General features: G+C 41.5%; 2 protein-coding genes across 3 annotated transcripts; both read right to left on the reverse strand.

Annotated features, from left to right (window-relative positions):
* Positions 1-323: 323 nt before the first annotated feature.
* Positions 324-10,078, reverse strand: si:dkey-119f1.1 (Structural maintenance of chromosomes protein 6-like). Of its 2 annotated transcripts, none has more exons than XM_035143627.2 (27): positions 9,955-10,078; positions 9,518-9,683; positions 9,184-9,319; positions 8,455-8,560; positions 8,089-8,225; positions 7,776-7,837; positions 7,571-7,651; positions 7,244-7,345; positions 6,946-7,065; positions 6,691-6,789; positions 6,312-6,458; positions 6,076-6,164; positions 5,804-5,968; positions 5,420-5,598; positions 5,077-5,278; positions 4,718-4,832; positions 4,267-4,427; positions 3,556-3,691; positions 3,385-3,465; positions 3,128-3,298; positions 2,675-2,812; positions 2,351-2,496; positions 2,079-2,204; positions 1,843-1,948; positions 1,208-1,360; positions 947-1,044; positions 324-688 (listed from the first exon to the last, which is right to left on the reverse strand). In XM_035143627.2, the coding sequence occupies exons 2-27, from the start codon at positions 9,671-9,673 to the stop codon at positions 592-594; spliced, it is 3,309 nt and encodes a 1,102-aa protein (XP_034999518.1). In that variant the 5' UTR covers positions 9,674-9,683; positions 9,955-10,078; the 3' UTR covers positions 324-591. The 2 variants fall into 2 exon arrangements, with proteins under 2 accessions (XP_034999518.1, XP_034999519.1); XM_035143628.2 differs by having other exon boundaries at positions 9,518-9,686; positions 9,955-10,042.
* Positions 10,079-11,496: 1,418 nt separating this feature from the next.
* On the reverse strand, positions 11,497-21,839 carry LOC118099846 (adenylate kinase 9-like). Its single transcript, XM_047338192.1, has 33 exons — positions 21,750-21,839; positions 20,955-21,018; positions 20,811-20,863; positions 20,604-20,700; positions 20,402-20,514; positions 20,123-20,275; positions 19,840-19,950; positions 19,475-19,549; positions 19,278-19,376; positions 18,999-19,138; positions 18,563-18,918; positions 18,374-18,470; positions 18,203-18,267; positions 18,047-18,106; positions 17,724-17,918; positions 17,342-17,478; positions 17,026-17,229; positions 16,655-16,909; positions 16,382-16,500; positions 15,461-15,680; positions 15,307-15,369; positions 14,998-15,210; positions 14,610-14,828; positions 14,298-14,514; positions 14,001-14,202; positions 13,639-13,785; positions 13,318-13,535; positions 12,895-13,091; positions 12,613-12,782; positions 12,321-12,419; positions 12,037-12,139; positions 11,835-11,949; positions 11,497-11,681 (listed from the first exon to the last, which is right to left on the reverse strand). Exons 1-33 carry the CDS (start codon positions 21,837-21,839, stop codon positions 11,497-11,499), a joined length of 4,851 nt encoding a protein of 1,616 aa, XP_047194148.1.
* Between the last annotated feature and the right edge of the window lie 239 nt (positions 21,840-22,078).

Raw genomic sequence — 22,078 nt, forward strand, 5'->3', positions numbered from 1 at the left:
ATGACTTTTATCCAGTGAATAGGAAGAGCTGAGGAGAAATATCAAGGATTGTGTGTTCACTCAGTCCTGAAACCTAATCGACAAAAAAAGGAAAATCGAGTCTGATCTATTGAACAATTCACAAACTGAAATCCAAATTATCTCACCAGTGGAAAAAGTCCACTACAATCTTGCCTGAATCGTGAAATATGTTTCCATGCATAAAAAAAAAACACAGACGTTGAATTGGTCTATTAACATGTTTGCTTTAATCAATAACATGAAGAACACCTTAAAATGTTTCAAGCCATTTAAGTTATTCTGACAAAGGAGATTAAAATGCCCCCCCCAACCCCACCCTGCAAACCCCTGAACAGAAGTCGCCGTCTTTGTGCAAAACATTCAATACACTGATTCAGAAAGACAACTTGAGACAATTATTCTTGAATATTTACAGCAGGAGCTAAACCTAAAAACTGAAGCCAACTTTGATGAATAATAATGTGGCTGCACTTACTAACAACTGTTCCCTGAAAACTGGAATCAATGCACAACTGTCAGGCTCATGGAGGATCTCGGAGCCTGATCTCATGTTAAACTGAGCCAGGAGCACTACTGGTCCGCGTCTTGATCTGCTGGTGCATTGTTTTGGCCACGGTCTGGGTCTTTCATTCGCAGGATGCGGATGATTTTGCTCACAGGAAGAGTACTGAAAAAACAAAAATAGGGGAAAAGCAAAGATGACTATTTGTTCGTACCTTTGGAGGTTTACGCTTCAGAGGCAAATTCCCTTTCCCAGGCAAACCCTCCAGTGCACTAAAAATCACATGACCTTTGTTCCTGAACGGATTAGTCTTATCATAGCTCATTTACTAAGTTAATATACAGTAACTAAGCCAATAAATTAGTATCTGGGTGGTCAGACTGCTTTGATATACAAATAGAAGGATGTTGTATCAGTGGTTACCCCATGCTCTGTGGAGTGAGGAATATGAACTGTCTGTATCGCTGACCACTCGCCACCTTCAGCATCATGTCCATTGATATCCTCCTGTTCACCATGTCCTAATTGATCAAAAAATAACAACAGAGGTTCATGTTATTGTGTGATAAATGAGGCCAAACACCAGCAACTTCCCCTCTATTGTATTTGCTACTATACTTCACAGTTGAGAGATTTAAAATCCACACAGATGTAACAATGCCAGTAAAAACAGTCTCTCGTTACCATGTAAACATCAAACTCGTCGAGGCAGCGGAAAGGCGCCTCTGTGATGGCCCAAAGAGAGAGCACGAAGCAAACAGTGGAGAAGGAGCGCTCGCCTCCGGACAGAGAGCGCATGTCTCTCAGGTCCGCCTTGTTTCCCTGGCCGGGCTGCACCTACACAGCACGAGATGAGAAATCAGTTTTGAGTCCTTGAGTAAAATAGAATGGCTGCCTCACACAGTCACAAGCTATTTTGAATTGAACTCTGGAATATGCATGTAGAGCTGTGTTCAGACGTGAACTCTGGCAAGTGTCTCGAAAATGGTGGAAAGCACAAGGTTTTTGTTTACAGCACACCGACACCGGCGTCTGTCCTCATCACCTTAAGCTCTCGAATCTCTGTCTTTCCAAGTGGACATCTTCGTTGGCATCTTCTCTGTGTTTGGCATCCTGACATAACTGTATTCTCTATTCCAGTTTTGGTTTGGTGAAGTGTTAGAGCCTGGATCAACACGGCATCTCACTCGATGAGAATTTTTACCCTGTCTGAAAACAGCTTATGTAACCGACAGTTCATTGGTTTACATAATGCAAATCCAAGCTAAAAGAGGCACCAAGTGTTTCCCCCCCCCCGATGAATAAAATGTTCCTCTTACCGAGATGGAGAGGGTTTCGTTCTTGTGGTCAAAGCTCATGCTTCCAGTGTATCCTCTCTGGGACAGCATGCTGTCAAAGTAGTATTTACATCGGGCTGAGAGGAACCTGAGACAAGAGATGCAGAGAAAAGAGATCAGATGGATGAAGGGGGGAGGAAGAAAGCATGTCAATAAACAAGGGGGAAGTCCAGGGTCACAGTCGGGAGGTTTATTATCTTTTTGATTTGACAACTTGCCTCCTAAGCTCATTGTAAACCTGGAGTCTGTGGTTCATGACGCTGTCGAGGCTTTTGATGAAGCTGTTGAGGTTCTTCATTTGCTGTGTGAGGTTCTTGTAGTTCTCCAGAGCCTCATGGTACTGTCTGCATGTGGAATAAAGCCAAGAGAGAGGAAGCTTTACATGTTGACATGAATCAACTGATGTTTGGTGCGATGGCAGCACTGCAGTTTGCTGACAAGAAAGCCTGTTGCAGGATTTTGTTTACCACAGGGCCCGAGGTAACCTTACCTCACAACCTCCTCGCGGTCTCCTTGTTGTTCCTGCTGGGTGGAGATCTTGACTTTAAGACGGTTGATCTCACTATCCAGACTCCTGGCTGTCCGACGCACTTCCAAGCGCTCTGGACAGATCTCTGAAGCCTTGGATACAGATCCCTGAACCACAGAGGGAAGTAATCAATCAAAATGTATGCTAAACTAGAAAGACACTCAGTAACGCTTCCCTCTACTCAAGCCACATAGGATATCTAAAAAACGATATAGTGCTTTTGCTTTAAGTCCTTTGATGAACTCATCTGTCTCTTATCACCCCTCAAATCTCTGTACGTCATACCTGAACTTCCTGCTCCTTGCTTTGCAGGTTGGCTTCGAGGGTCTGGATGTTGCGGAGGTGGGTGCTGCGCTTCTCGTCGTAATGTTTCTTGTGGTGCTTGCACTTCATCACCTCCTGATCAGCCTTACTCAGCTCCTCCTGTAGTAGAAAAAACACCCATTTAAAAACTCAAGTAATCAAATGTGAGTTCAGAATAAAAAAACATGGAGGCGGACTGCTGGTGCGGTCGGTTGGCTGCGCTTGTTTGCACTGGAAAATGTAATAAAAGAGAAAAGCAATTCCACAAAATCGGTCTGTCTATCATCTCGTGTGCAGCGAGCGTTAAATATATTAAAAATATGTGACAGGTGATTTGGGAATTCACCAATAAGCATTACAATGTTTTTAGCCAAGGATGCTAATCTAAATCGTTTTAGAGATCGAAGTGAACTGGGGCCTGCAGTATGACTGTACCTTGATCGGGTCGGCGTCCTCTGCGATGGTGTTGATCTTCTCTTTGTGCTGCTTGTACTCCCGCTCTGCCTTCTCGTAGGACGCCTTGAGGTCAGTCATCTGAGTTCGGGCCTGGTCGTACTCTGCACGCTTGCTCGAGATCTTAGTAACGATCTCCTGAAGTTCCTCCTCCTGGTGGGGACAGCGACATTTTAACAGCAGCACATGGTGTGAATCACATCTATGTATCGCACTGTATCGATGTGTTCTGAACAAACCAGAGGGTTTAGGTCCTCTGACTGAGGCTCCTCCATGTTCTGTAGGTCCGTCAGCTCCAGCTCTAGTTTTGTGGCCTTAGCCTAAGTGATTAAAATAAACTTCATGAACAAATCCATCATCTCAATATTCTTAATCAGGCATACTGATTTGTCAGAGGTAAAAATAGTTACTTTCGTCATCTTCTGGTCTGCTTGAGCTCTTCTCATCAGCCCTTCATTCTTTTTGATGTCATCATCTAAGTTTCTAATCTGTTGCTGGATGCGAGTCGCTAGAGCTGTTTGGTTCTCCATCTCTCTCTGCAAATGCCTGAGAGGAAAGATAACAGATAAGAGAGGTAAGATAGAACACAAGAGCACAGGTTTGTACAACCACTGTGTTGCGATATACACTATATGGACAAAAGTATTGGTTAGTTCCCGTGAAGGGAAATCTTAATGCTTCAGCTTACTAAGACATTTAGGACAATCATATGCTTCCAACTGTGTGGGAACAGTTTGGGGAAGGACCTTTTCTGTTCCAGCAGGACTGTGCACACTATTGTAGAAAGAGTGGAAGCTGTTATAGCTGCAAAGGGGGGACCAACTCCATATTAATGCCTATGGATTTAGAATGGGATGTCATAAAAGCTCCTGTAAGTGTAATGTGACCTTTGTCCATATAGTGTATTTTCATCCTGTATCTTAATAACTGAAGCTCATTAATTCAGTTTCTATATGTAAATCCAGAGAATTAGCTACAGGTTAGAGTAGATCTCCTGCTGTGTTCACACATCAACTACCCCTGGATTTCTACGGATTTCATACTTGGAGGCCAGGCGGAAAAAGTCAGCAGAAACTACAGAGTGTCCCACTCAGACATATGCGCCTCACACAGGCACACACCTGATCTCATCCTCAACATCTCCTGAGAGGCGGTTGGCTCTGGTCTGCTCTGCAGTGTAGCTACGGTTATTGTAGATCTGATCTCCTTCCTTAGAGAAGGCCATGTTACAGTTGCGCGGAGGGTTTTTGCCCTGCATCACTCGTCGAGCCTCTGTGCGATTCTACACAGACAGACAGACAGACAGACAGACACACATCAAAATCCATGAAAATGAAGAGATGTTCCAATATCAATACCAGCATCTGAAATGACTCCAACACTGTCACAAATGCCGGGTCAGGCATTGGCGAGGATGCAAAACTGACCCCAAACCAAGCCTTTTAAGTATATTAGTTTCACCAACTGCAGTTTTCTTTTATCAGAATTCACGTCAGCTTCAAACGGCAACAAAGGATTTTATTCATTATCTTATTAAACTGGGACTTTTCTTGTTAAGAAATAATTTGTTACCTTGATGAGTAGAATGCTTTCTATTCCTGATTGATCAATCAGGCAGTTGGCCACAACTGGGTCCTCGATCTCTAGAGCTTGGAGCACGGACGGGTATTCAGGGTGATTCACAGCCCTGAAAATAAAAGATACAAACAGAACAATTGAAGTGATAGTTTACACAAAATGTATAGCTCGATTATTATATACTCGATTGCACCAGTCTACAGCTTGAGTGAATGTGTTGAGAGGAAGATGTGTACATTTAAGAATAGTAGAGTACCATTCTGTGTGTGGGAGGAAAACTTCAAGGCTAACGCTTTCATTTCAGGCAACTAAAACTTAAGACACTTTAATGTGAACGATGTACATGTCCTCACCTGGTCCTTGTATCGTGGACATGTTGGAGGAATTGGCTGGTAACGATGGCAGGTCTGCGGCCTCTCTGGCATACTTTGGCCATGAGGTCCTGCAGCACCTTCTCGTCTGCATAATTGTCACAGGTGAAGGCCAGCATCTGCCCTTTAAGACACACTTCTACAGCCAGGGCCAGCTCTGGGTCTTTCAGGCTAATGAGGTAACCTGTAGAGGGAAAGAAAGTACAAATTGAAAAGGCAAGACAGACAAATCAGAAAGGTAGAGCGACCATTTATTTATACATCATAGCTGAGAATGAGTCAAAGCCTGACTGCTTATCACATAACATGACTTTTTACATCTTACCAAGAGGTCCTCTGGGTTTGTACTTGAACTGGCCCCTATTGTGGGCGTCCTGGATGCCATTAAGGAGTGCAGGCATCTGCTCTCCAAAACGCTGCAGCCGATTGGAGCGGCTGCTTTCCAGAGTGTGCGAGTTACGTCTGTTGGCTTCAATGGACCTCTGGAGCACGTCGTGTTCTCTCCTGAAGATGTTTAGATTCTGTTAGAGGCCAATTCTGTTTTAATGATTCTACTGCTGAGTGGAGTTTTGTAGACCAGTGAGAACAACGAGAATGTATCTGGAGAAATGGCACAATAAACGGACTGAAAGAGGGTTTCACAAAGTTATCTATGAATAACTATTTGCACATAATTCATATCTTTTGGTGAACGTATCTGTTTCCCTACTTTATCTTTGATTGTTCTTCCCTGGCACGGCTGCAGGCATTCTGATACTGGTCAATCTGCTGGCCCAAAGTGGAAATCTGGTGTCTATGGTTCTCCAGTTCTGACTGGATCTGCTCCATGTGCTCCATCCTGGCCTGACTCTCTGCTCCCGATGTTTGACTGATGCTAGAGACACAAAAAAAACGTGATAATGAAAATTAGATGCAAAGCAGAGGGGAGGAAAGAAAGGATGAAATAGTACAGATGGCAAAGAAAACAAAGTGATGTTGTACCTCAGCTTGAGATCATTTATCCTCGAGGACAACTGAACCTTGTCCCTTTCCAGGTCTCTCAGGTTAGTCTTGCATGTGTTGACAGGGACCTGCGCAACGAGTATCACAACGATAACAGGGACTTTAAACAGCTGTGCCCTGCATTATATCTGACAACCACTGACGGTGACACACTCAAACTAAAAAACATGTTGGCAATAATATAAAATGTTATAGATAGGACATAAAAACCTGACCTCGCTGGACTTGAGAAGAGTGTTATGTTTCTGGGCCTCAGCCTTAAGGTCAGCACATTTGGGCTGAAGCTCCTGGACTTGCTGGGTGATTCCCTCCAACTGCTCCTGGATCTGCTTGTACTTCTTCTCTGCCTCCTCAATCTTGTGCTGCATGATTATATAAAAACAGATCAATAATATAGGGAGGTTAGAGGATAAAAGAGAGCTGTGTGCAAAAGTTGTAGTGTTAAGCATCAAACAGAGGTAGAAGTTATTTCATAAATAGTAATTATAGATTGTATAGACTTAATGATTTTGGTGAAGATGTGTTTCTGTTGATGAGAAACAGTTGCAATCAGTTTTAAGTCTTGGTTTTATTATTAATAATACACTATTGTACCTTCCATTCTTCAACCTTCTCATCATATTTCTCTGTAGAGTGTCTGTCTGTCCGTAGCTTCTCCTTCATCGGGTCCAACTCCTTCTCCATCTCGGTCACCTGTTAGATTTAAGACATGCGTTGACGGCAATTAATATTCACATGAATCGTCTATTCAGTAACTAATGCCCTCATCCGGTGTCTCGGGGGCAGAGGAGTGGGTAAAGAAGGTTGAAAATCCATAAGTGAGGGGAAAAAAAGAGAAAATGATCTCACCAAGGCCCACGCCATCTGCTTCTGTAACTCCTCTAGTTTAGTGTGCATTTCGTCAAGAGATGCCAGACTCTTGTAACGATCCTCTTTCTCTCTGTATTTCTGCTTCAGGTCTTTTAAGCACTGCAATGGTCACATAACCAGACATGGTCTTATAAATCTTGCTCAGCGGTCTAGTTATCCCACTAAAGTAATAATTACAGGACGACAAATTCTATCCACAAGGAAGCCTAAAAACAACAACCACATATTATAGTGCAGTATCAATACAATTAATAATGAACATGTGACTAATTCTTACTTCGTTTTGTTGATCCACCTTATCCTCTGTGACTTGCTTGGTGGTTTTGATGTAGACAAAGTCCTCTCTCATCTGCTCCAGCTGTGTAGCTTTCATAAAAAACTGAGCAATGGTCATGAAAATTAAAAGAAGAAGAAAAGCTCTACGTCAAAACATGAAAAGCCGCAAAATTCACATCAACAACAGGGCTTCTGATTTTCCACATTTTGCCCCTTCCCAACACCAATTCTGATATCATATTTTGACAGCTGTATGTACTATCATCTCTATAGACATATAGAGATTTTCATTAAAAAATATTTGTCTATATGTTTACTTGAGACTAACCCTATACTTGTCCCCCTCTCCTTTAGAGTGTAGGAAGTGTTTGCTCATCTCTTGGGTGAGGACGGACACAGGATTGTTGACCTTTGAAAGAAAACAAGTTAACAAGTTCACCAACACTGCAAAACTCATTTGTCGCACAGGATTTGAATTTGTCAAATGAAAATATAAGCAACATTGCACTGTGTAAGACTTGATTTGCTCATACCTGAATATTGAAATTATCCAGGACGGACATGAGCTCTTCCTTCTTGGTTGAGACAAGTTGACCTACAAGAGGAGGAGAAAAAAGATCACGAAATCCTTAACGTGTAATGAGAATTAGTCAGGCAGCTACAGGAAGTGTTACAGTTGGACACTAATATTACAAGACTTTGACAATTTGTACTCTTAATCTTCACCAGTGTTTAGTAATTGTGAATAAATTAAATAAATGAAAAAGCTTATTGGTGAAACTATCTTGCTATACCTCGTCCCAAAATGCTGAAAATCTGAAATCCATGAGCATCCATGGTTTTTACCTGACTTGCTCCTCAGTTTATAGGTTCTCATCCCCTCTCGTGTTATTTTGAGGTCTACGGTGATGGCTGGACCATACACCTCAGGTTTGTAAGCGTCCCTTCCTTTGTTACGTAGGGTAATTGATACATCGGCTGAGCTGAGAAACAGAGAGTGACGTGATGCAACCTTTAAAAAGACAAGTGTGTCACACTACATGGAATTTCACAGGTATGATGGGCTATGACAGTCATATTTTCTCTCTAATAAAAGACAACAGAAAATTTATGAATTCCAAAATAACTGTTTTAACAAGAGGAGCTACAAGTTAACATTCATACAATGTTTCCCTTCACAGATAATCTATTACAGTGTGGGAAAAGATTTACCTTTCACCCTCTTTCACAAAACCTTTGAGGGATGATCCTCTGTTTGTGGCCTGTGCATTCCCACCTAAAGCAACTATGAGAGCAGTCAGGACGGCACTTTTTCCACCTGTCAGAGGCAAATTGTACACAGACAAAAATGTTAACACTGAAATCAACAGTTTATTGTAAAATGACTGGGTCAAGTTTAAATAATCTCACGATTAAGTTGATAATTTATGGGGATGCCACAATGTGGACATTTTCCTACAAAGTAATTATCTTGTGACAACACTGGTGTTACCTATTACACTGGACATTTAACAGGAAAAAGCATGTGTTGGCTCAGTGTTTACTGAGTGAGATCTGTAACATTAGATTGTACTGTGAGCAGCATCAATCTTCTGCTGCGCTTGACGTTGTGGGATGAAATTGACTGTGGGGGGTCGACTTTTTATAATAACATAAAAGATTCATAAGACGTTGCGGCTTCATTGTAGAGTACCCTACATCTACACTTTTGACAACTCCATATTTATATACTCATATTTAAAGTATGCAGTATGCTATTCACACAAGATTTCAGCACACCAACGTTCTTTAAGCTGTGTGCCGGTACTGTGTGATGATTTGAGATGGAATGACTCCAAAGTCACAGAAAGTCTTTGAGTAAACTACGTTTCTAGAGAGGGGAACACCTCTCCTCTCCTCCCCCCCCCCGGAACGCTGCAGTAGTCAAACAGCTTTACTCACTTCCATTGTTGCCGACGACAAAGTTGACATTGGAACCGAATGTGAACGGGCCGAGGAGCGAGTGGCACATGAAGTTCTTCAGCGTGATGCTCTCCACGATCCCTGCATCACTCACCACCTCCGCGGCACCTGGCACCTAAACACAAGATTTTCATTTTCCTGTCACTTCAGTCCAAGTCAGGCCACATCTAGATATGCACACATGCTATACAGCTACTATGTGTAATCATTGATTCTCTCCAGAGCAACAGATTTGCAAAGAAATAGTAAAACAGAAAGGAATTATTTGCAGTCAGTAATAAATGTGTCCTAACAAGACAGTGAGTGTACATACGTGCTTCAGTAGAGGATCATCATGGTCATCTCCAACATTTTCATCAGTCTCTTCTTCTTCTTCTTCTTCCTCCTCCTCCTCCTCCTCTTCTCCGTGCACAGGTCGGACCCGTTTGTTGACATTTTCACTGACAGAGCTGCTCTTCCTCTTCGACATCTTCTTTAACCTACTCCAGAGAAGGGAAAGTGAAAGTAAACACACACACACACAGTAATAGTTTTAGTCGCTTCTCTCATTTTCCGTGTCACGTTTCCTGGTTTTGTTTCGCTGCGTCTTCCGCCACTAGATAAAAGCTAATGCCTCGCTTTCTGGACTAGCTTAGCTGGCTAGCTGACTGCCGCTACATGCTAAACAGGGAGTTACAGTCGCTGTGCCTGGCTTCTAATCTTTAGTAAGATATTGAGAAGACGGACATAGCTTGAGGAGGAGCTGCTCACCTTGTTGACACGACACGGATGAAAACATGGAGAAGACCCGCTCCTATTGATGGCTCATAGGGTTCGCGCTCACCGGTTCTTCTTCTTCTCCTCCTCTTGGTTTACTGGAGGATCGCATACAACTTAAGGAGCATACCGCCACCTACTGTACAAGGGTGTGTAACATCATGTCATTTAACACACTTGAATACAGTGTTGGGCAGAGTTCAAAGTTCAGTTCATACAGATGAAAGTAAACTAGTTCATAGTTCATTTATTTTTTTATTTTTAATTAAATACGGTTCCCCAACATTTTCTAGATTACGTTCATTTGTTCCGTTTGTTATTTGGATGATGTAGGTGACAAACTAACGATGATGCATTTAGTTATTAATCGATGGTGTCGGATCATCACTTTAACACTGAGTCCTGACTGTGAGCGTCACGTCTCGTGTCTCTGTACTGAGCGCACCAAATGACCGGTGCTCGGTGCATTCTTCATCAGACTGTTCTGATAGTGTCAGAGTGAGACTCTCGGGAGACGAACTGTCATTACGAAGTGAAATAAGTCTGAGGAAACAAGGAGTATATTTTTAATATCAATCTGGATTTAGAAGAAAAACTGTGACAATATGATATTTCCCAGGGCTTTTACTTTGAACTTCTTCATCAGACTGTCATTATGAGGTGAAACAACGAAAACAGATGACATTTAAAAAAGTAAACTGCTGATGTAACAAAGAACCGGGATAGCAATGATTCTACGCTGGATTTGGACTTTGCATTGCACGAGTTAAAAAAGGCCTGAGAGGGAAGTGGGTGTACAGCTCCAGAACAAGATAAATTGTGTTATGCTGTTTAGGCAGCTACCATGAGGTCCTGGAAATTATATTAAACCCCTTTAATAAGATGAAGAGAAGGTGTCATGCTTGTCAGTTGGAAAAGTGCTCCAGAGCTCCCCTTTGCTGAGCCTGGTAAAGACCCTGCTAATGCAGTAAACTACAAACCTATAGCGTTAACATCTCACTTGTGTTAATGGATGGAAAAGATTATCGTTTGTAGATTGTCGTACTATTTAGAATAGAGACGACTGTTGAGTACATGTCAAAGTGGAGGTCCTCTGACCATTCACTGCTGGTCGTCCCTCAGGCTCGGCGGAAACTCAGGGACCACCTTTCACTGAGACATTCAAAACAAAGCTCAAGACCCACCTCTTCTCCTTGGCATTCGACTGTTAATGGCTCCTACATATTAGCTACTACATTAGTTATTTTGAATTGTTTTCATATTCCTCACTGTTTTTGTCTTGATCTCTGCCTGTATATACAGTATGTGTGTGTGTGTGTTTTCGTAAACACACTGTGGCCAGCTTTTGTTGTTTTAAATGTGCTATCTAAATAAATTGACGGTGTCGGGTAAGAAGTATAATATTGTTTAGACTCTCTTAATAGTTTTAAATTATTTATTGCCACACACATCATTGCACAAAATGAATACAGTGAGCATCAAAAGTGAAAAAAAAACAGCATAAAAACAGGCTCAGCTACGGTAAGCAGTTGGCTCTTAGTCTTTCAAAGCAAGGAACTCGTTCATTTTGGAGTCAAAGTCAATGGGACGTTCACTGGGCTGCTTGTAGCGCCCTCTCATTGTTGAGCTCAGGTAGGGGAGTAGGGCGCAGCTCTTTTCAAACAAGGTCTGGGTGTCTTTGTGCAGCCGGCGAATGTATTCATCGCTCTTCTCGTTGGTAGCTGTATAAATATGAGAGTTATTAGCAACAGCAATTTGGCTTTATTTGCCCAGTGTTAATTCCAAAGAAGGGAAACAAAATATTATAGTAGAAGTATAAAAGTATCATCTTTACTATTTTTCTAATTCAGTGACAACCCTTGAATCCTGTTTACCTTTGAGATAGAAGGCCACATAGAGGATTGCTGATCTTTGTATGCTGACGAAGGGATACTTTGGTTTGAGGCACCCCGCAGCTGTCATGGCCTTAATGACTGCTACGGCCACAGCCTAAAAAACACAGACTTCATTCAAATCCACCTTGAACAAATTTTGACATAAATTCTCTGCATATTTTTAAGTATAAGTGTGTTTGACCTGTTCCAGGTAACCCAACGTTGGAAGGGCGGTGAGGGGTACAGGGTCACAAAGAGGAGGGACTTTAACGGGCAGCCTCTGGTCCCAGTATATTTCAGGACTCCTTGATAGAAAATATGTGAATCAAGTTTTGGTTAATTTACCAAACTTTCCAAAGGCTAAATTATGTTTCACTGTCATCTTTGTTTTAAAGGCAGGATAAGGAAAACTCATCTGAAGCACCATTGTAAGAATAAAACATGACTGACACGTTTCTGAAATCTGCAAAGAGAATAGTGTCACACCTCAAAAACATGTTCTGTTCCTGGTTCGACCTGAAAAAATAGAACCGTTCTCTGTATTCCACTGCATACTCCATCTTTCCTTGAACCAGGGCTTCATACCTGAGAACACATAAGACTTCCATGAATAGAAAATATCAAACATACTAAAGACATATTGCACTGATTAAGTCTAGTGTGAATCCCTGTGGGCTGCAGACATTGTTGAATTGAATTGATTGTTAAAACAGTGAATAATCATGTGTACATATTAGAATTAACTTTTCTGAGACAGATTTGAACTTTAATACTGTACCTTTGCTTTCCACACAGGTAAGTGACAGGACAAAAGCCCATCATCTCAACTTGCTGTGGGAACTTGCTCTTCACCTGAATCTCAGTTAGTTTACTTGGCAGCATGTGGGGTTCTGGGAGAGGGTATGGGCACCTCGGAGTCACAAATTTTTCTGGAGTGGACAGGAATTTCTGTGGTCGAGAGATTATATTATATAAACCTCATATTTATATTTCGGTTACATTTTATATTTGATTTACTTCATATCTGTGTGTAGGTTTCCTAAAGCTCCACCACACTGACCTCTAAATGCTCTTTGCCACACATCTTGTAAAGCTTTCCTCTGTACTCAGCCGCATGAGTCAAAGTTACAGTTTCTGAGCAGTCCACCAGGTGATAATTTATAGCCAAGCAGTCTGGGCAGTAATGGCCAAACTCTTCAAGCCGATTCTGCAGCTCCTCTGGTGTGATGCACATCCTGTCGATGCTGGCAGCTTGACCTGCAAAATGTGTCAAATGCGATCAAGATTTACTTTTATTATTCATTCACTTTTTATTTATCTTTTTAAATTAATCTCTTTTTTTTTTGCTTGTATTTTATTTATTAAATAAATAAAATAATATTAAAATAGAGTAAATGCATCCTCTTGCTTCGAAAGAAACAGTGTTTTAAATGTCATTTTACTTCAGGTGGAACAAAACCTCTGTTAAGCTAGTAGTACGTACCGCTGAGTGTCCTCTCCAGGAAGTTGTCGATGTATGCCATGCTGATACTGACTTCCTTTACAATCTTGCTCCAGATCCACCATTTGCTCTTAAAGCCATCAAGCACATTCCAGTTCCGATATTGATACTGGAAATATTTCTTCACCTGCTCCACATGTTGCTTGTAATGGGAGGTACGCATGTGAAGTAACTCAGAGCTGTCATGCATCAGGTGAGGCCTAAAATGAGAGGGAAGAGGGGAGATGGGATACATTTTATGATGTTAATTTAAAGCTTGTGATTTCTGCATATCATTCCTATTGTGTGTGTATGTTTTCATACTTGTTGGGTTTTATCTGGTCCATGTGGCCTCTTCTTAGCACCTCCACTGTGTCCATCTCAAGCTCAATTACTATCATGGGGATGATGCTCCGAGAAGCCATGAGCTCCGCCTGCTTAAGTGTCATCGGAAAGCCGTCCAAAACATACCTGGAGTTCCAAATAGGTAAATAATAAATAAATAAAAACAAATAAACATAAAAATAACAAAGTCTTCAAAAACATTAAAGCCTGTTCCAGTTTGTAGTCATAACTAAGATTCTAGTGTTCACCTCCAAACACAAAAATCACAAAGCAGTGATTTTATTAAGGCAAATGTTAAAATTTGAGTTTGAATAAATATATAAATGGAACCACCCTCTTACCCTCGGGTGCTGCAGACTGAGCTCAGGAGAACCACCTCCAGACACTGAATGGCCAGTTCATCAGGCACAACAAGGCCCTGGGAGAGAAGCTGTTTCAACTGGACAGCCAGATCTGTGTGCTCCTGAGTTTCAAGCACCATACGCATAGTTCTGCCAATGGACAGCCGCGCCAAGCCGTACTTCTTAGCAAAGCTCTGCGCCACTGGAGAGAAATAAGAGAGGAATGAAGACCACAAATATAAGAGAAAAGGGAAAGATAAGCATTTTCGATTATTTTGCAGCTGTTGTGAGTCTTACCAGTGGTCTTTCCAGATTTGGGTGGTCCAACAACGGCCAGTTTAACAGGGAGGGATGGGGTGGGCTTGGGCTGCCTAAGGTACTTCAGAGGGTTGAGCATGAATGTGTTACGGTTCTCCTCAGATTCAAAGAAGTAGATATACTGATTGAAGATTACGGGGTGTGTGGTATTCAGAGGCCACTGCAGAGGCTGGATCAAGTCCCTCTCTTTGTATTGCTGTAGAAGAGAATAAAACAATGTTGGACACCTCCTAGAGCTTTTATTAATGACAAAAATCAATGTCTCATCTCATAGATGTTAATGAAAATGACCTTTATGGGATCCAAGCAGCCAAAGGCACTGTGGAGCTTGTATGAAAAGAGCAGCAGCCTCTGTGCCAGGGTGGATGAGATGGATTGACATGTTTGGAAAAGTGACTGCCTGTTAGCCAGCAGAGGCTGTAACTTCTGCAGCAGCTGATTCCTCACAAAGCGCGGCTTGCGAGATGCACTGATAGAGATACTGGGAATGTTTTGCTCACTCAGCAGCTCCTGAGTATAGAAAAGCACAAAGCAGAATATATGAGAGCAATTGAAATGCATTTACAGTGAAGAGCTTGTCCTGAACATGAAATAACAGCAGAAAGTGTAAGGGTGTGGCAACAAAATTATTGTTTCGACAGCAAAGTGCCTTCATTGGTTTGTGTGTCTGTCATTGTACCATGACAGTTGCAAGGTCTTCTTCATCTATCGCAAAACGCTGCTTGATCTCCATCTCCAGCCGCTCGATAGCTGCCTCCTCATTCTCCTCGTTCTCTGAGTCTCCAGAGTCTTCCAAAGGAAACTCCACTTCCAGTATGGCCTCTATCTCATCTGCCAAGCTGTCTGCTGCTTCCTCCTTTTCATCGACTTCTTCATCCTCCTCGTCATCCTCCTGAAACATAAACTACAGGGTTATATGATGCAGAGTAAGAGGATATGGTTAACCAGTCATGGAGAGGAGATGACTGCGGTTGTGATGATTAAATACCTTGAATCTGGCAGTCAGTAACTCTGCGGTGAGTTCAGCCCGTCTCCAGACCATTTTCTCATCCTGTACCAAAAAGATAGAAGTTATTGTGTTAGATATTCACACATCTAAGTTGGCCGATTAAGTAATTGCAATATATTACCAACTTCCTTACCCTGATTTTCTTGCGCAGATCCTGAAGAATGTTCATCTGTGCTACGCGGTGGTCGCGGCGCTTACGCCACTTCTCCAGGTATGTCGGCAACAGACGTTTCTGAACATCTGTGACATTCACCTCCATGGTTACTACGACGTCAGGGAAAAGCTGTCCATCCAGCATGAACTGCACCTCTTCGGAATGATGTGGGAAGCCCTCCAAGATAAAACCTGTGGATCTGCAAGAGAGAACGTTATGGCCAGAAAATACCTCGTATTGTCAGTTGTGCACAAAAATAAAAAACACACAACAGAACAGCAATGCACATAAATACACAAAATGCATATGTAATGAATTTAGGCCAATAAATCCATCAGACAAACATTCATTGATTTGCTCAAGTAAAGGCAGAGAGAAAATGACTGTTGGTCAGTAAAGAGTACTGTATATTTGAAAGTGTTTGTGTCTATATGTGACGATGGGGTTTTTAGATAAAAGAAGCTGAAAAATATATAACATATACTATTTTTTGGAAAGGAAATGTTCAACATTTCAAGGAATATGCTACTGTGATTTGCTTTCTTGCCAAGTTAGAAGAGAAGGTTGATGCCAAACTCTGTATGCTAAATATACCGCTATCCCTGGTAGAAACAGGGGGGATTGTTGTTTTTGCACCTTATTGTGTATATTAAATAAACACCTGAGGTGGTTACAGGTAAGTTTAGGTGGTTTTTGTTACTCTTAGAAGAGGCAAGCTTTGGTCATCTGTTTCCAGTCTGTATGCGAAGATAAGTAAGTTTTATGCTCAGCTAATTTAGCTTTTTTTAACTTCATTTGTAGTGTACAGATACTAGAGTAGTAGCAACCTTGTCATCTAGCTCAGTTTGGGAGGATCAATGGAGGGAAAGGATGCATGTGCGTGTGTTTGTGTGCAAGTACATGTATGGTTCTTGATCCCAGAATGGTGCAATAACCCTTTCCAGGATCTGTGGAGACAGTGAATCTCCATCAGACAGGTAGGCTTTGATGGCGTCTTCCTCATCAGTCAGTTTCACTTCCTGTTGTAGACGCACAAAAGCAAATGCAGAATAACTCAGTGACAGAAAATATCACTATTGCATCTAATCAGAAACTAGTTTGATGGTCGAAATCTTGCAATAGAAAATGTTTGTTGATGCTGACCTCTATCTCATCGTCAGTGGTATCCTCCACCTCCTTCTCCTCCTCCTCCTCTCCAGCCTCCTCCCTGGCTTCCTCTATCAGGTTTACCAGGTCCTCCAGAGACTCGTCAAAGGGCTCTACCTCATCTGCATAAGGCACCCGTATCTTTGTCTTGGCGATGAGGAGCATTTGGAGCTGCTCCCTGAACCGAACATGGAAGAGGCCAAGCTGCCGGGCGAGCCACTCACCATGAGAGGTCTTTCCTGACCCTCGGGTACCGAGGGAAAGGATCCGAAGGGCAGGAGGCTTGGATAGAAGACAGAAATATGTCATTATTAATTATAATAATCATAATAATAATATATAATAATAATATGTGTTTATTTTACACATTATCTTTCTCGTTTCATATTGGATTGTACCTTGAGAGGCTCAGTCTTTGCGACAAATCTTATTGGGTTTTGAAGGAAGGTGTCTCTTGCTTCTGTGTTGGAGAAGTAGAAGATCTTCTCCCGGTATTTGGCTGCAATCTCGTCCGTACAGGGCCACAGGATGTTTTGGTTTTTAAAGGCCACAGGACAGAAATGAAGAGTATCACCTAATAATCTCTTAGGTGTTGTGTCCCCCTGGTTTCATTGAGAAGGATAAGATGCAGTTGAAGGTTTGTTTATATTATTAAAACAGCATTACAACACTTAACTGTGGGTTTAAAGATAGAAGCCTCCTCAGTTTACTGACCTTATCCTCATCATCTGGCGCTTTATTGTCACTGCTGTTTTCATCAGGTCTCTCCAACTCAGCTAAGGCCTCTGTATCCTCTTCCTCCTCAAACAGGTCCAGCTGTGACAGCTCCCAGGGAACATACTTGAAGGGCTCTGAAGACGAGGAAACCAGAGATAAAAAATGTTGTGCTGAAAATTGTCTTGGAAATCAGTCGTTTTCTATTATCATTGAATTTCCCTTGGTATTTGTGCTTTTTAATGTCAAGGAGATTGTAGAAATATACAGGAAATATTAGTGTGGAATATATAACAGAAATCTTCAGTAGCTCTTAAAGGACAAACATTAAATACCCATTTTTACTGTATGTAATTGATGCGTTGAGAATGAACACACTTACTCTCCATGTGAAGGACTATCTCTTGAAGCAGGTCCTCTGGGCTTTTTCCATCAACCTCCAGTACTAAGATGGCAGTAGTTAGAGCCGTCTCCATTTCTTCCCATTCAGACACAAACTGCCGGAGTTGCAGTTTGTAGTCCTTCATCTCTGGGCAGTCTGGATAACCCAGCTCCCAGTGATCAGGTAGTGTCACAGCTTGAGCAACAGAGGGAGACGGAGTGGGGGGGAGTAGAAGTTTGTAAATACTGAGAGATAAGTCACATTTAGTTTCCCTCTCCTATGAGTGATCTAGAAAAACAAGAGCATTTCATAAAATGTCTCACCTTCCTGTTTGATCACGTCAAGGTGGGCAGGGCTGAGGGCGTCAGATTGCTCAGGATTCTCTGCAAAGAAAAGCAATTCAACAACAACAAAAATGATTTTACTTGACAGGCTTCATATAGAGTATTGAAATAGATTCATAGGCAGATTTTCCATACCATCATTTTCTTCAACGATTGTCTCTAGATTTGATTGCATCTCTGTGTCTTTTTCTTTTTTCTTTCTAAAATGGAGAGAATTGAAGCACAAAACACAGCAAATGCACAATTAGTCCTGCTCAGCTTATAACAAACCTCACAATGTCACAGCATCATTTTCTATATACTTACAAGGCCTGCTCCACTTTTGCAGACTGTTCGCCTCGCAGCCTCTTCCTCACTGCCTTGTCCACGCTCTCCTTGTTCTTCTCATACATTCTCTCCAAAACTGTTGAAGTGCAATGACGCATGAACCCTGACAGAAGTCTACATATTTAATGCAACTATTTGTTTGTGGTGCTTGGTTTCTGTGTGTCATACCTTTATGTCCACCACTGTCATTGAGACAAAAGATGATGTGTGGCAGGATTTCACCTTGATTTAAAAAATTCAACTGGGAGAGGTTGCTGGGAAAGTTGTCAAGCACCCATCCAGTGTGCGTCTCCTGTTCAATCTTGGCCAGAATTGGCTGCCCCAGGTCCTCCTTGTCAAGCACCAATGCATTGTAGTGCTGCGCTAGAAGCTTACATAAGGTGCTCTTTCCTGACTGAGGGGGTCCAACGATAGAAACCTTGCAAGGGGGCCTGGGCATTGGAGGGAGTAAGTACCGTCTGGGGTTTGTGACAAAGTTCTGGTAGGCCTCCGCAGATGAGAGGATGTACAGTTTGTCCTGGAAGCTAAACAGGGGTTAACATGAGAGTCAGTCGGCTGTTTTTCACAATCTCACTGTAAAATACTGGATATATTCTTGACTCACCTGACAGATAGCTCAGGTTGGCCAGGAACAACCCGGCCCTCCTTCAGAGCAACAGGGCAGGTTTGGCCCCAGCGGCTCCTTCTCCACCTGAAGCCAGGGGCCACCGGCTTGGAGGAGGACATATGTCTCAATAGGTCCCCCTGGAAAAGAGATGAACTCTGGTTTAAACTACTTCTAGTTGAATCAGAATTGGATTCAGAGGAAGAAAAACATCATTAAAAAAACTCAAGCCTAAGTATGACCTAAGTATCAACTAAAATAGGTTCATTAATGTCTGACCGTATCAGCCTCTTCTGGCAAGTCTTCATCAGCTTGGTGGAGGAGGATGGGAATGGAGACACGTTTAATACCCAATGATCCAAGACGGGACATTACATACTACAGACAAAACAATAAACAAACAAATGTCAGCCCACAGAACACAGGTGGTTTAACAGGTACAGTTATACTTATTTTTGCATAGAATATGTCTTTACAGAGTGAAGCTCTTCAGGTGTGTTGTTTCCATCCAGCTCCATCCGGTAGAGGGGGTTGTGGGCTGCCATGTAGTCCTGAAAGAATGTTTTTACTCTTGTAAGTAGTTTTAAAACCATCATCTAATTTGATTTAGAACACAACATCACAGTAAACTGGGTTTGAGGCTCCCGGGCTGTATTGTTTTGCTGCTCCATCTGTGCATTATTAGTGCAATCCACTAATTATCATATGACTTCCCAGAGAGTCCAAATACAAACGTCATACTTCATATTGTTCTAGAAATTGACATCGATGACTTCACTTCAAACAATTAGCTCAAATAGTAGTAGTAAATAATAGTTAACTTCAGCCCCTGGTAACTCACCTCCAGTGGTTTAAGCACTGTATCTTTGTACATGTTGATTCTTATTAAAGCGTTTCGGGTTAAATTCTCTGGCAACCACACCATCTGGTAAATAACATCCCTTTGGAGTCCCTTTCCAGCAGCCTGCAGACAAAATTAACCCTTTTAGATAGAGAAATAGAGACAATTTACTGGGTCCAAATAAATAAAAACCGGGGATTGCAGAAAATACCAATTGTAATGGTATACAATTACAGCTAAATTAGACCAACAGTGGTCAAGGTGTTTGGCCTTGGATCTATACCTGCTCCTTTTCATTCTCCATTGCCTCATCCATGCTGTCTTTCTTCTTGATGTATACATCTTCACGCTGCCACTGGTCCCTGGTGAATAGCTGCCCTGTCTCTGAGTACTGCTTCAGACCTGAGAGCCTCTGGGCCAGGTCCTTGTCTGCACACTGGTACAGGACGGGTGTAGCATTCATAATTAATCCAATGACACATACTGATACAGATACCTCTCACTTGAAGAAATTAATAAGTTGCTGTGTTAAGTCTGCATATGCAGAGGATGTGATAGTAACCTTGATATTAATGATGAAATCAGGTGTCAGCTTGAGGTTCTTGATCAGTGCAACCTGCTCAGGAATCGTCATACACTCCTCAGACATGAACGGCAGGCAGCTCAGCACATATCCTGCATCACAACACATTGAGCCGTATTCACATGCATGATCACTGTACTGTACTGGACCTGATTAAATACACTCCAAATAAGTTATTTACCATAGTGCTCCACATCTGGTGAGTCAAGCCTGTTAAGAATCAGCTGCAGCACCTTTTCTTCTGGTAAAATCCCCCCCTCAGATAAGATATCTAAGAGCTAAAACAGCAGACAAGGCAACTTTAACCATTAATGGTGATGCAAACACATTTAACACAATTAAGGAAAGGTTAACTGTCCTGTGCGATGATGGAGAATTTATTACTCACCTCTAAACCTTCCTTTGTTCTATTTTGTATGTGTGTGTTGAGCACATCTGTATCTGAAATATTGTACAAGCAGATGAGAAATGCCATTAATGACGTGCATAGACATTATTGGTAAAAAATACATAAATAAATAAAAGTATTTACCATCGATCAAGATACACTTCCAGGAATCTGCAATGTTCTTGGCCAAAGTGGATTTGCCAATACCCTGCAACATAAAATGACAAAATATTTATATACTTTCATATATATTTTTTTACATTTATATATTATTATTTTTATTATAAAGGATAGCCAGCATTTTGATATTGTTATGGAAATGAGTATAGTTTATGTAAATGTTATTAATTTTGTTTCATTATTTTCATTTAGTATGTATTGTCACATTTTTGGCCTCTCTAACTCTGGATTACATCCAATAATAATACATGGTCCCCTTTCTCTATTGCAGTATTCGTAGGAGCCGAGGTTAAGTTAGGAAGCCAGATAGATAACACCTGGAGGAAGGTTAATAATATAGCTGAGGGCACTGACATTCTTGGAGGCAGAATAGACACAACAATGGTTTAGATACGTATTGTCCAATAGACTAGCTCCACTTCAAGATTAATGTCATGTTTCACTGTGACTTTGTGAGATTATAATACTCCTTCTTTTCCAATGACAGCTCAGATTTTGTGTTGGCAATACAACTGTTTAATTGTTAACTTTCTGTATGACTCATCTGCCTGGTCTCCTTTTTGCATCTGCTACTAAGAATAAATATCATTTGTCTCCAGGAGAGACTTCATTCCATCACCCTGCAAGATTTCCCTCACAGATTACATTTAATTTATTACGAAGTCTCCGATATATATATTTTGATATGAAGTGTTTATGTGTGTACATCCTTTTGGAAACCATTTCTAATGTTGTATGTGTGCAAAAGAGAGAAATTACCGGTTTTCCAACTATGATGAAGCAGGTGGGTTTGGCAAGAAGCGTCTCTATCTCAATTTCATCTTCCATCAAGTTGTCAACGAAATCCATTTGTGCTGATTAAACAGGAGGGATGTTAAAGTCATAAACATTGAATTAAATGACCATATCAATGTCAGTTTTTATTTATATTTTAAAAGATGTTTATTTACCGTAGCTTTCAATCGTTCCTTTATCCATTTTTAGCTAGTTTAAACTTCTAGAATAATAGTTCTTCTTCTTTGTTCAGTTCATTAGCAGGTGGCAAATTGTCTTCTTCTGCTTCTTCTTATTAGTTCGGTTTATTGGCG

This window comes from Hippoglossus stenolepis, chromosome 20 (assembly GCF_022539355.2).
Source record: "Hippoglossus stenolepis isolate QCI-W04-F060 chromosome 20, HSTE1.2, whole genome shotgun sequence".
Classification (NCBI taxonomy): Eukaryota; Metazoa; Chordata; class Actinopteri; order Pleuronectiformes; family Pleuronectidae; genus Hippoglossus; species Hippoglossus stenolepis.

What these genes read in the sequence shown, in the direction of transcription:
- LOC118099846 (XM_047338192.1), bottom strand. Translation starts at nt 21,839, where the DNA reads ATGGATTTCGTTGACAACTTGATGGAAGATGAAATTGAGATAGAGACG. An exon ending in TGACGTGATCAAACAGGAAG is followed by an intron (nt 17,919 to 18,046) that starts GTGAGACATTTT and finishes CTGTTGCTCAAG; the next exon opens with CTGTGACACTACCTGATCAC. An exon ending in TACTGACTGCCAGATTCAAG is followed by an intron (nt 15,211 to 15,306) that starts GTATTTAATCAT and finishes TTTATGTTTCAG; the next exon opens with GAGGATGACGAGGAGGATGA.
- si:dkey-119f1.1 (XM_035143627.2), bottom strand. Translation starts at nt 9,673, where the DNA reads ATGTCGAAGAGGAAGAGCAGCTCTGTCAGTGAAAATGTCAACAAACGG. An exon ending in TGGATAATTTCAATATTCAG is followed by an intron (nt 7,652 to 7,775) that starts GTATGAGCAAAT and finishes TTTCTTTCAAAG; the next exon opens with GTCAACAATCCTGTGTCCGT. An exon ending in AGGACGCCGACCCGATCAAG is followed by an intron (nt 2,813 to 3,127) that starts GTACAGTCATAC and finishes TTTCTACTACAG; the next exon opens with GAGGAGCTGAGTAAGGCTGA.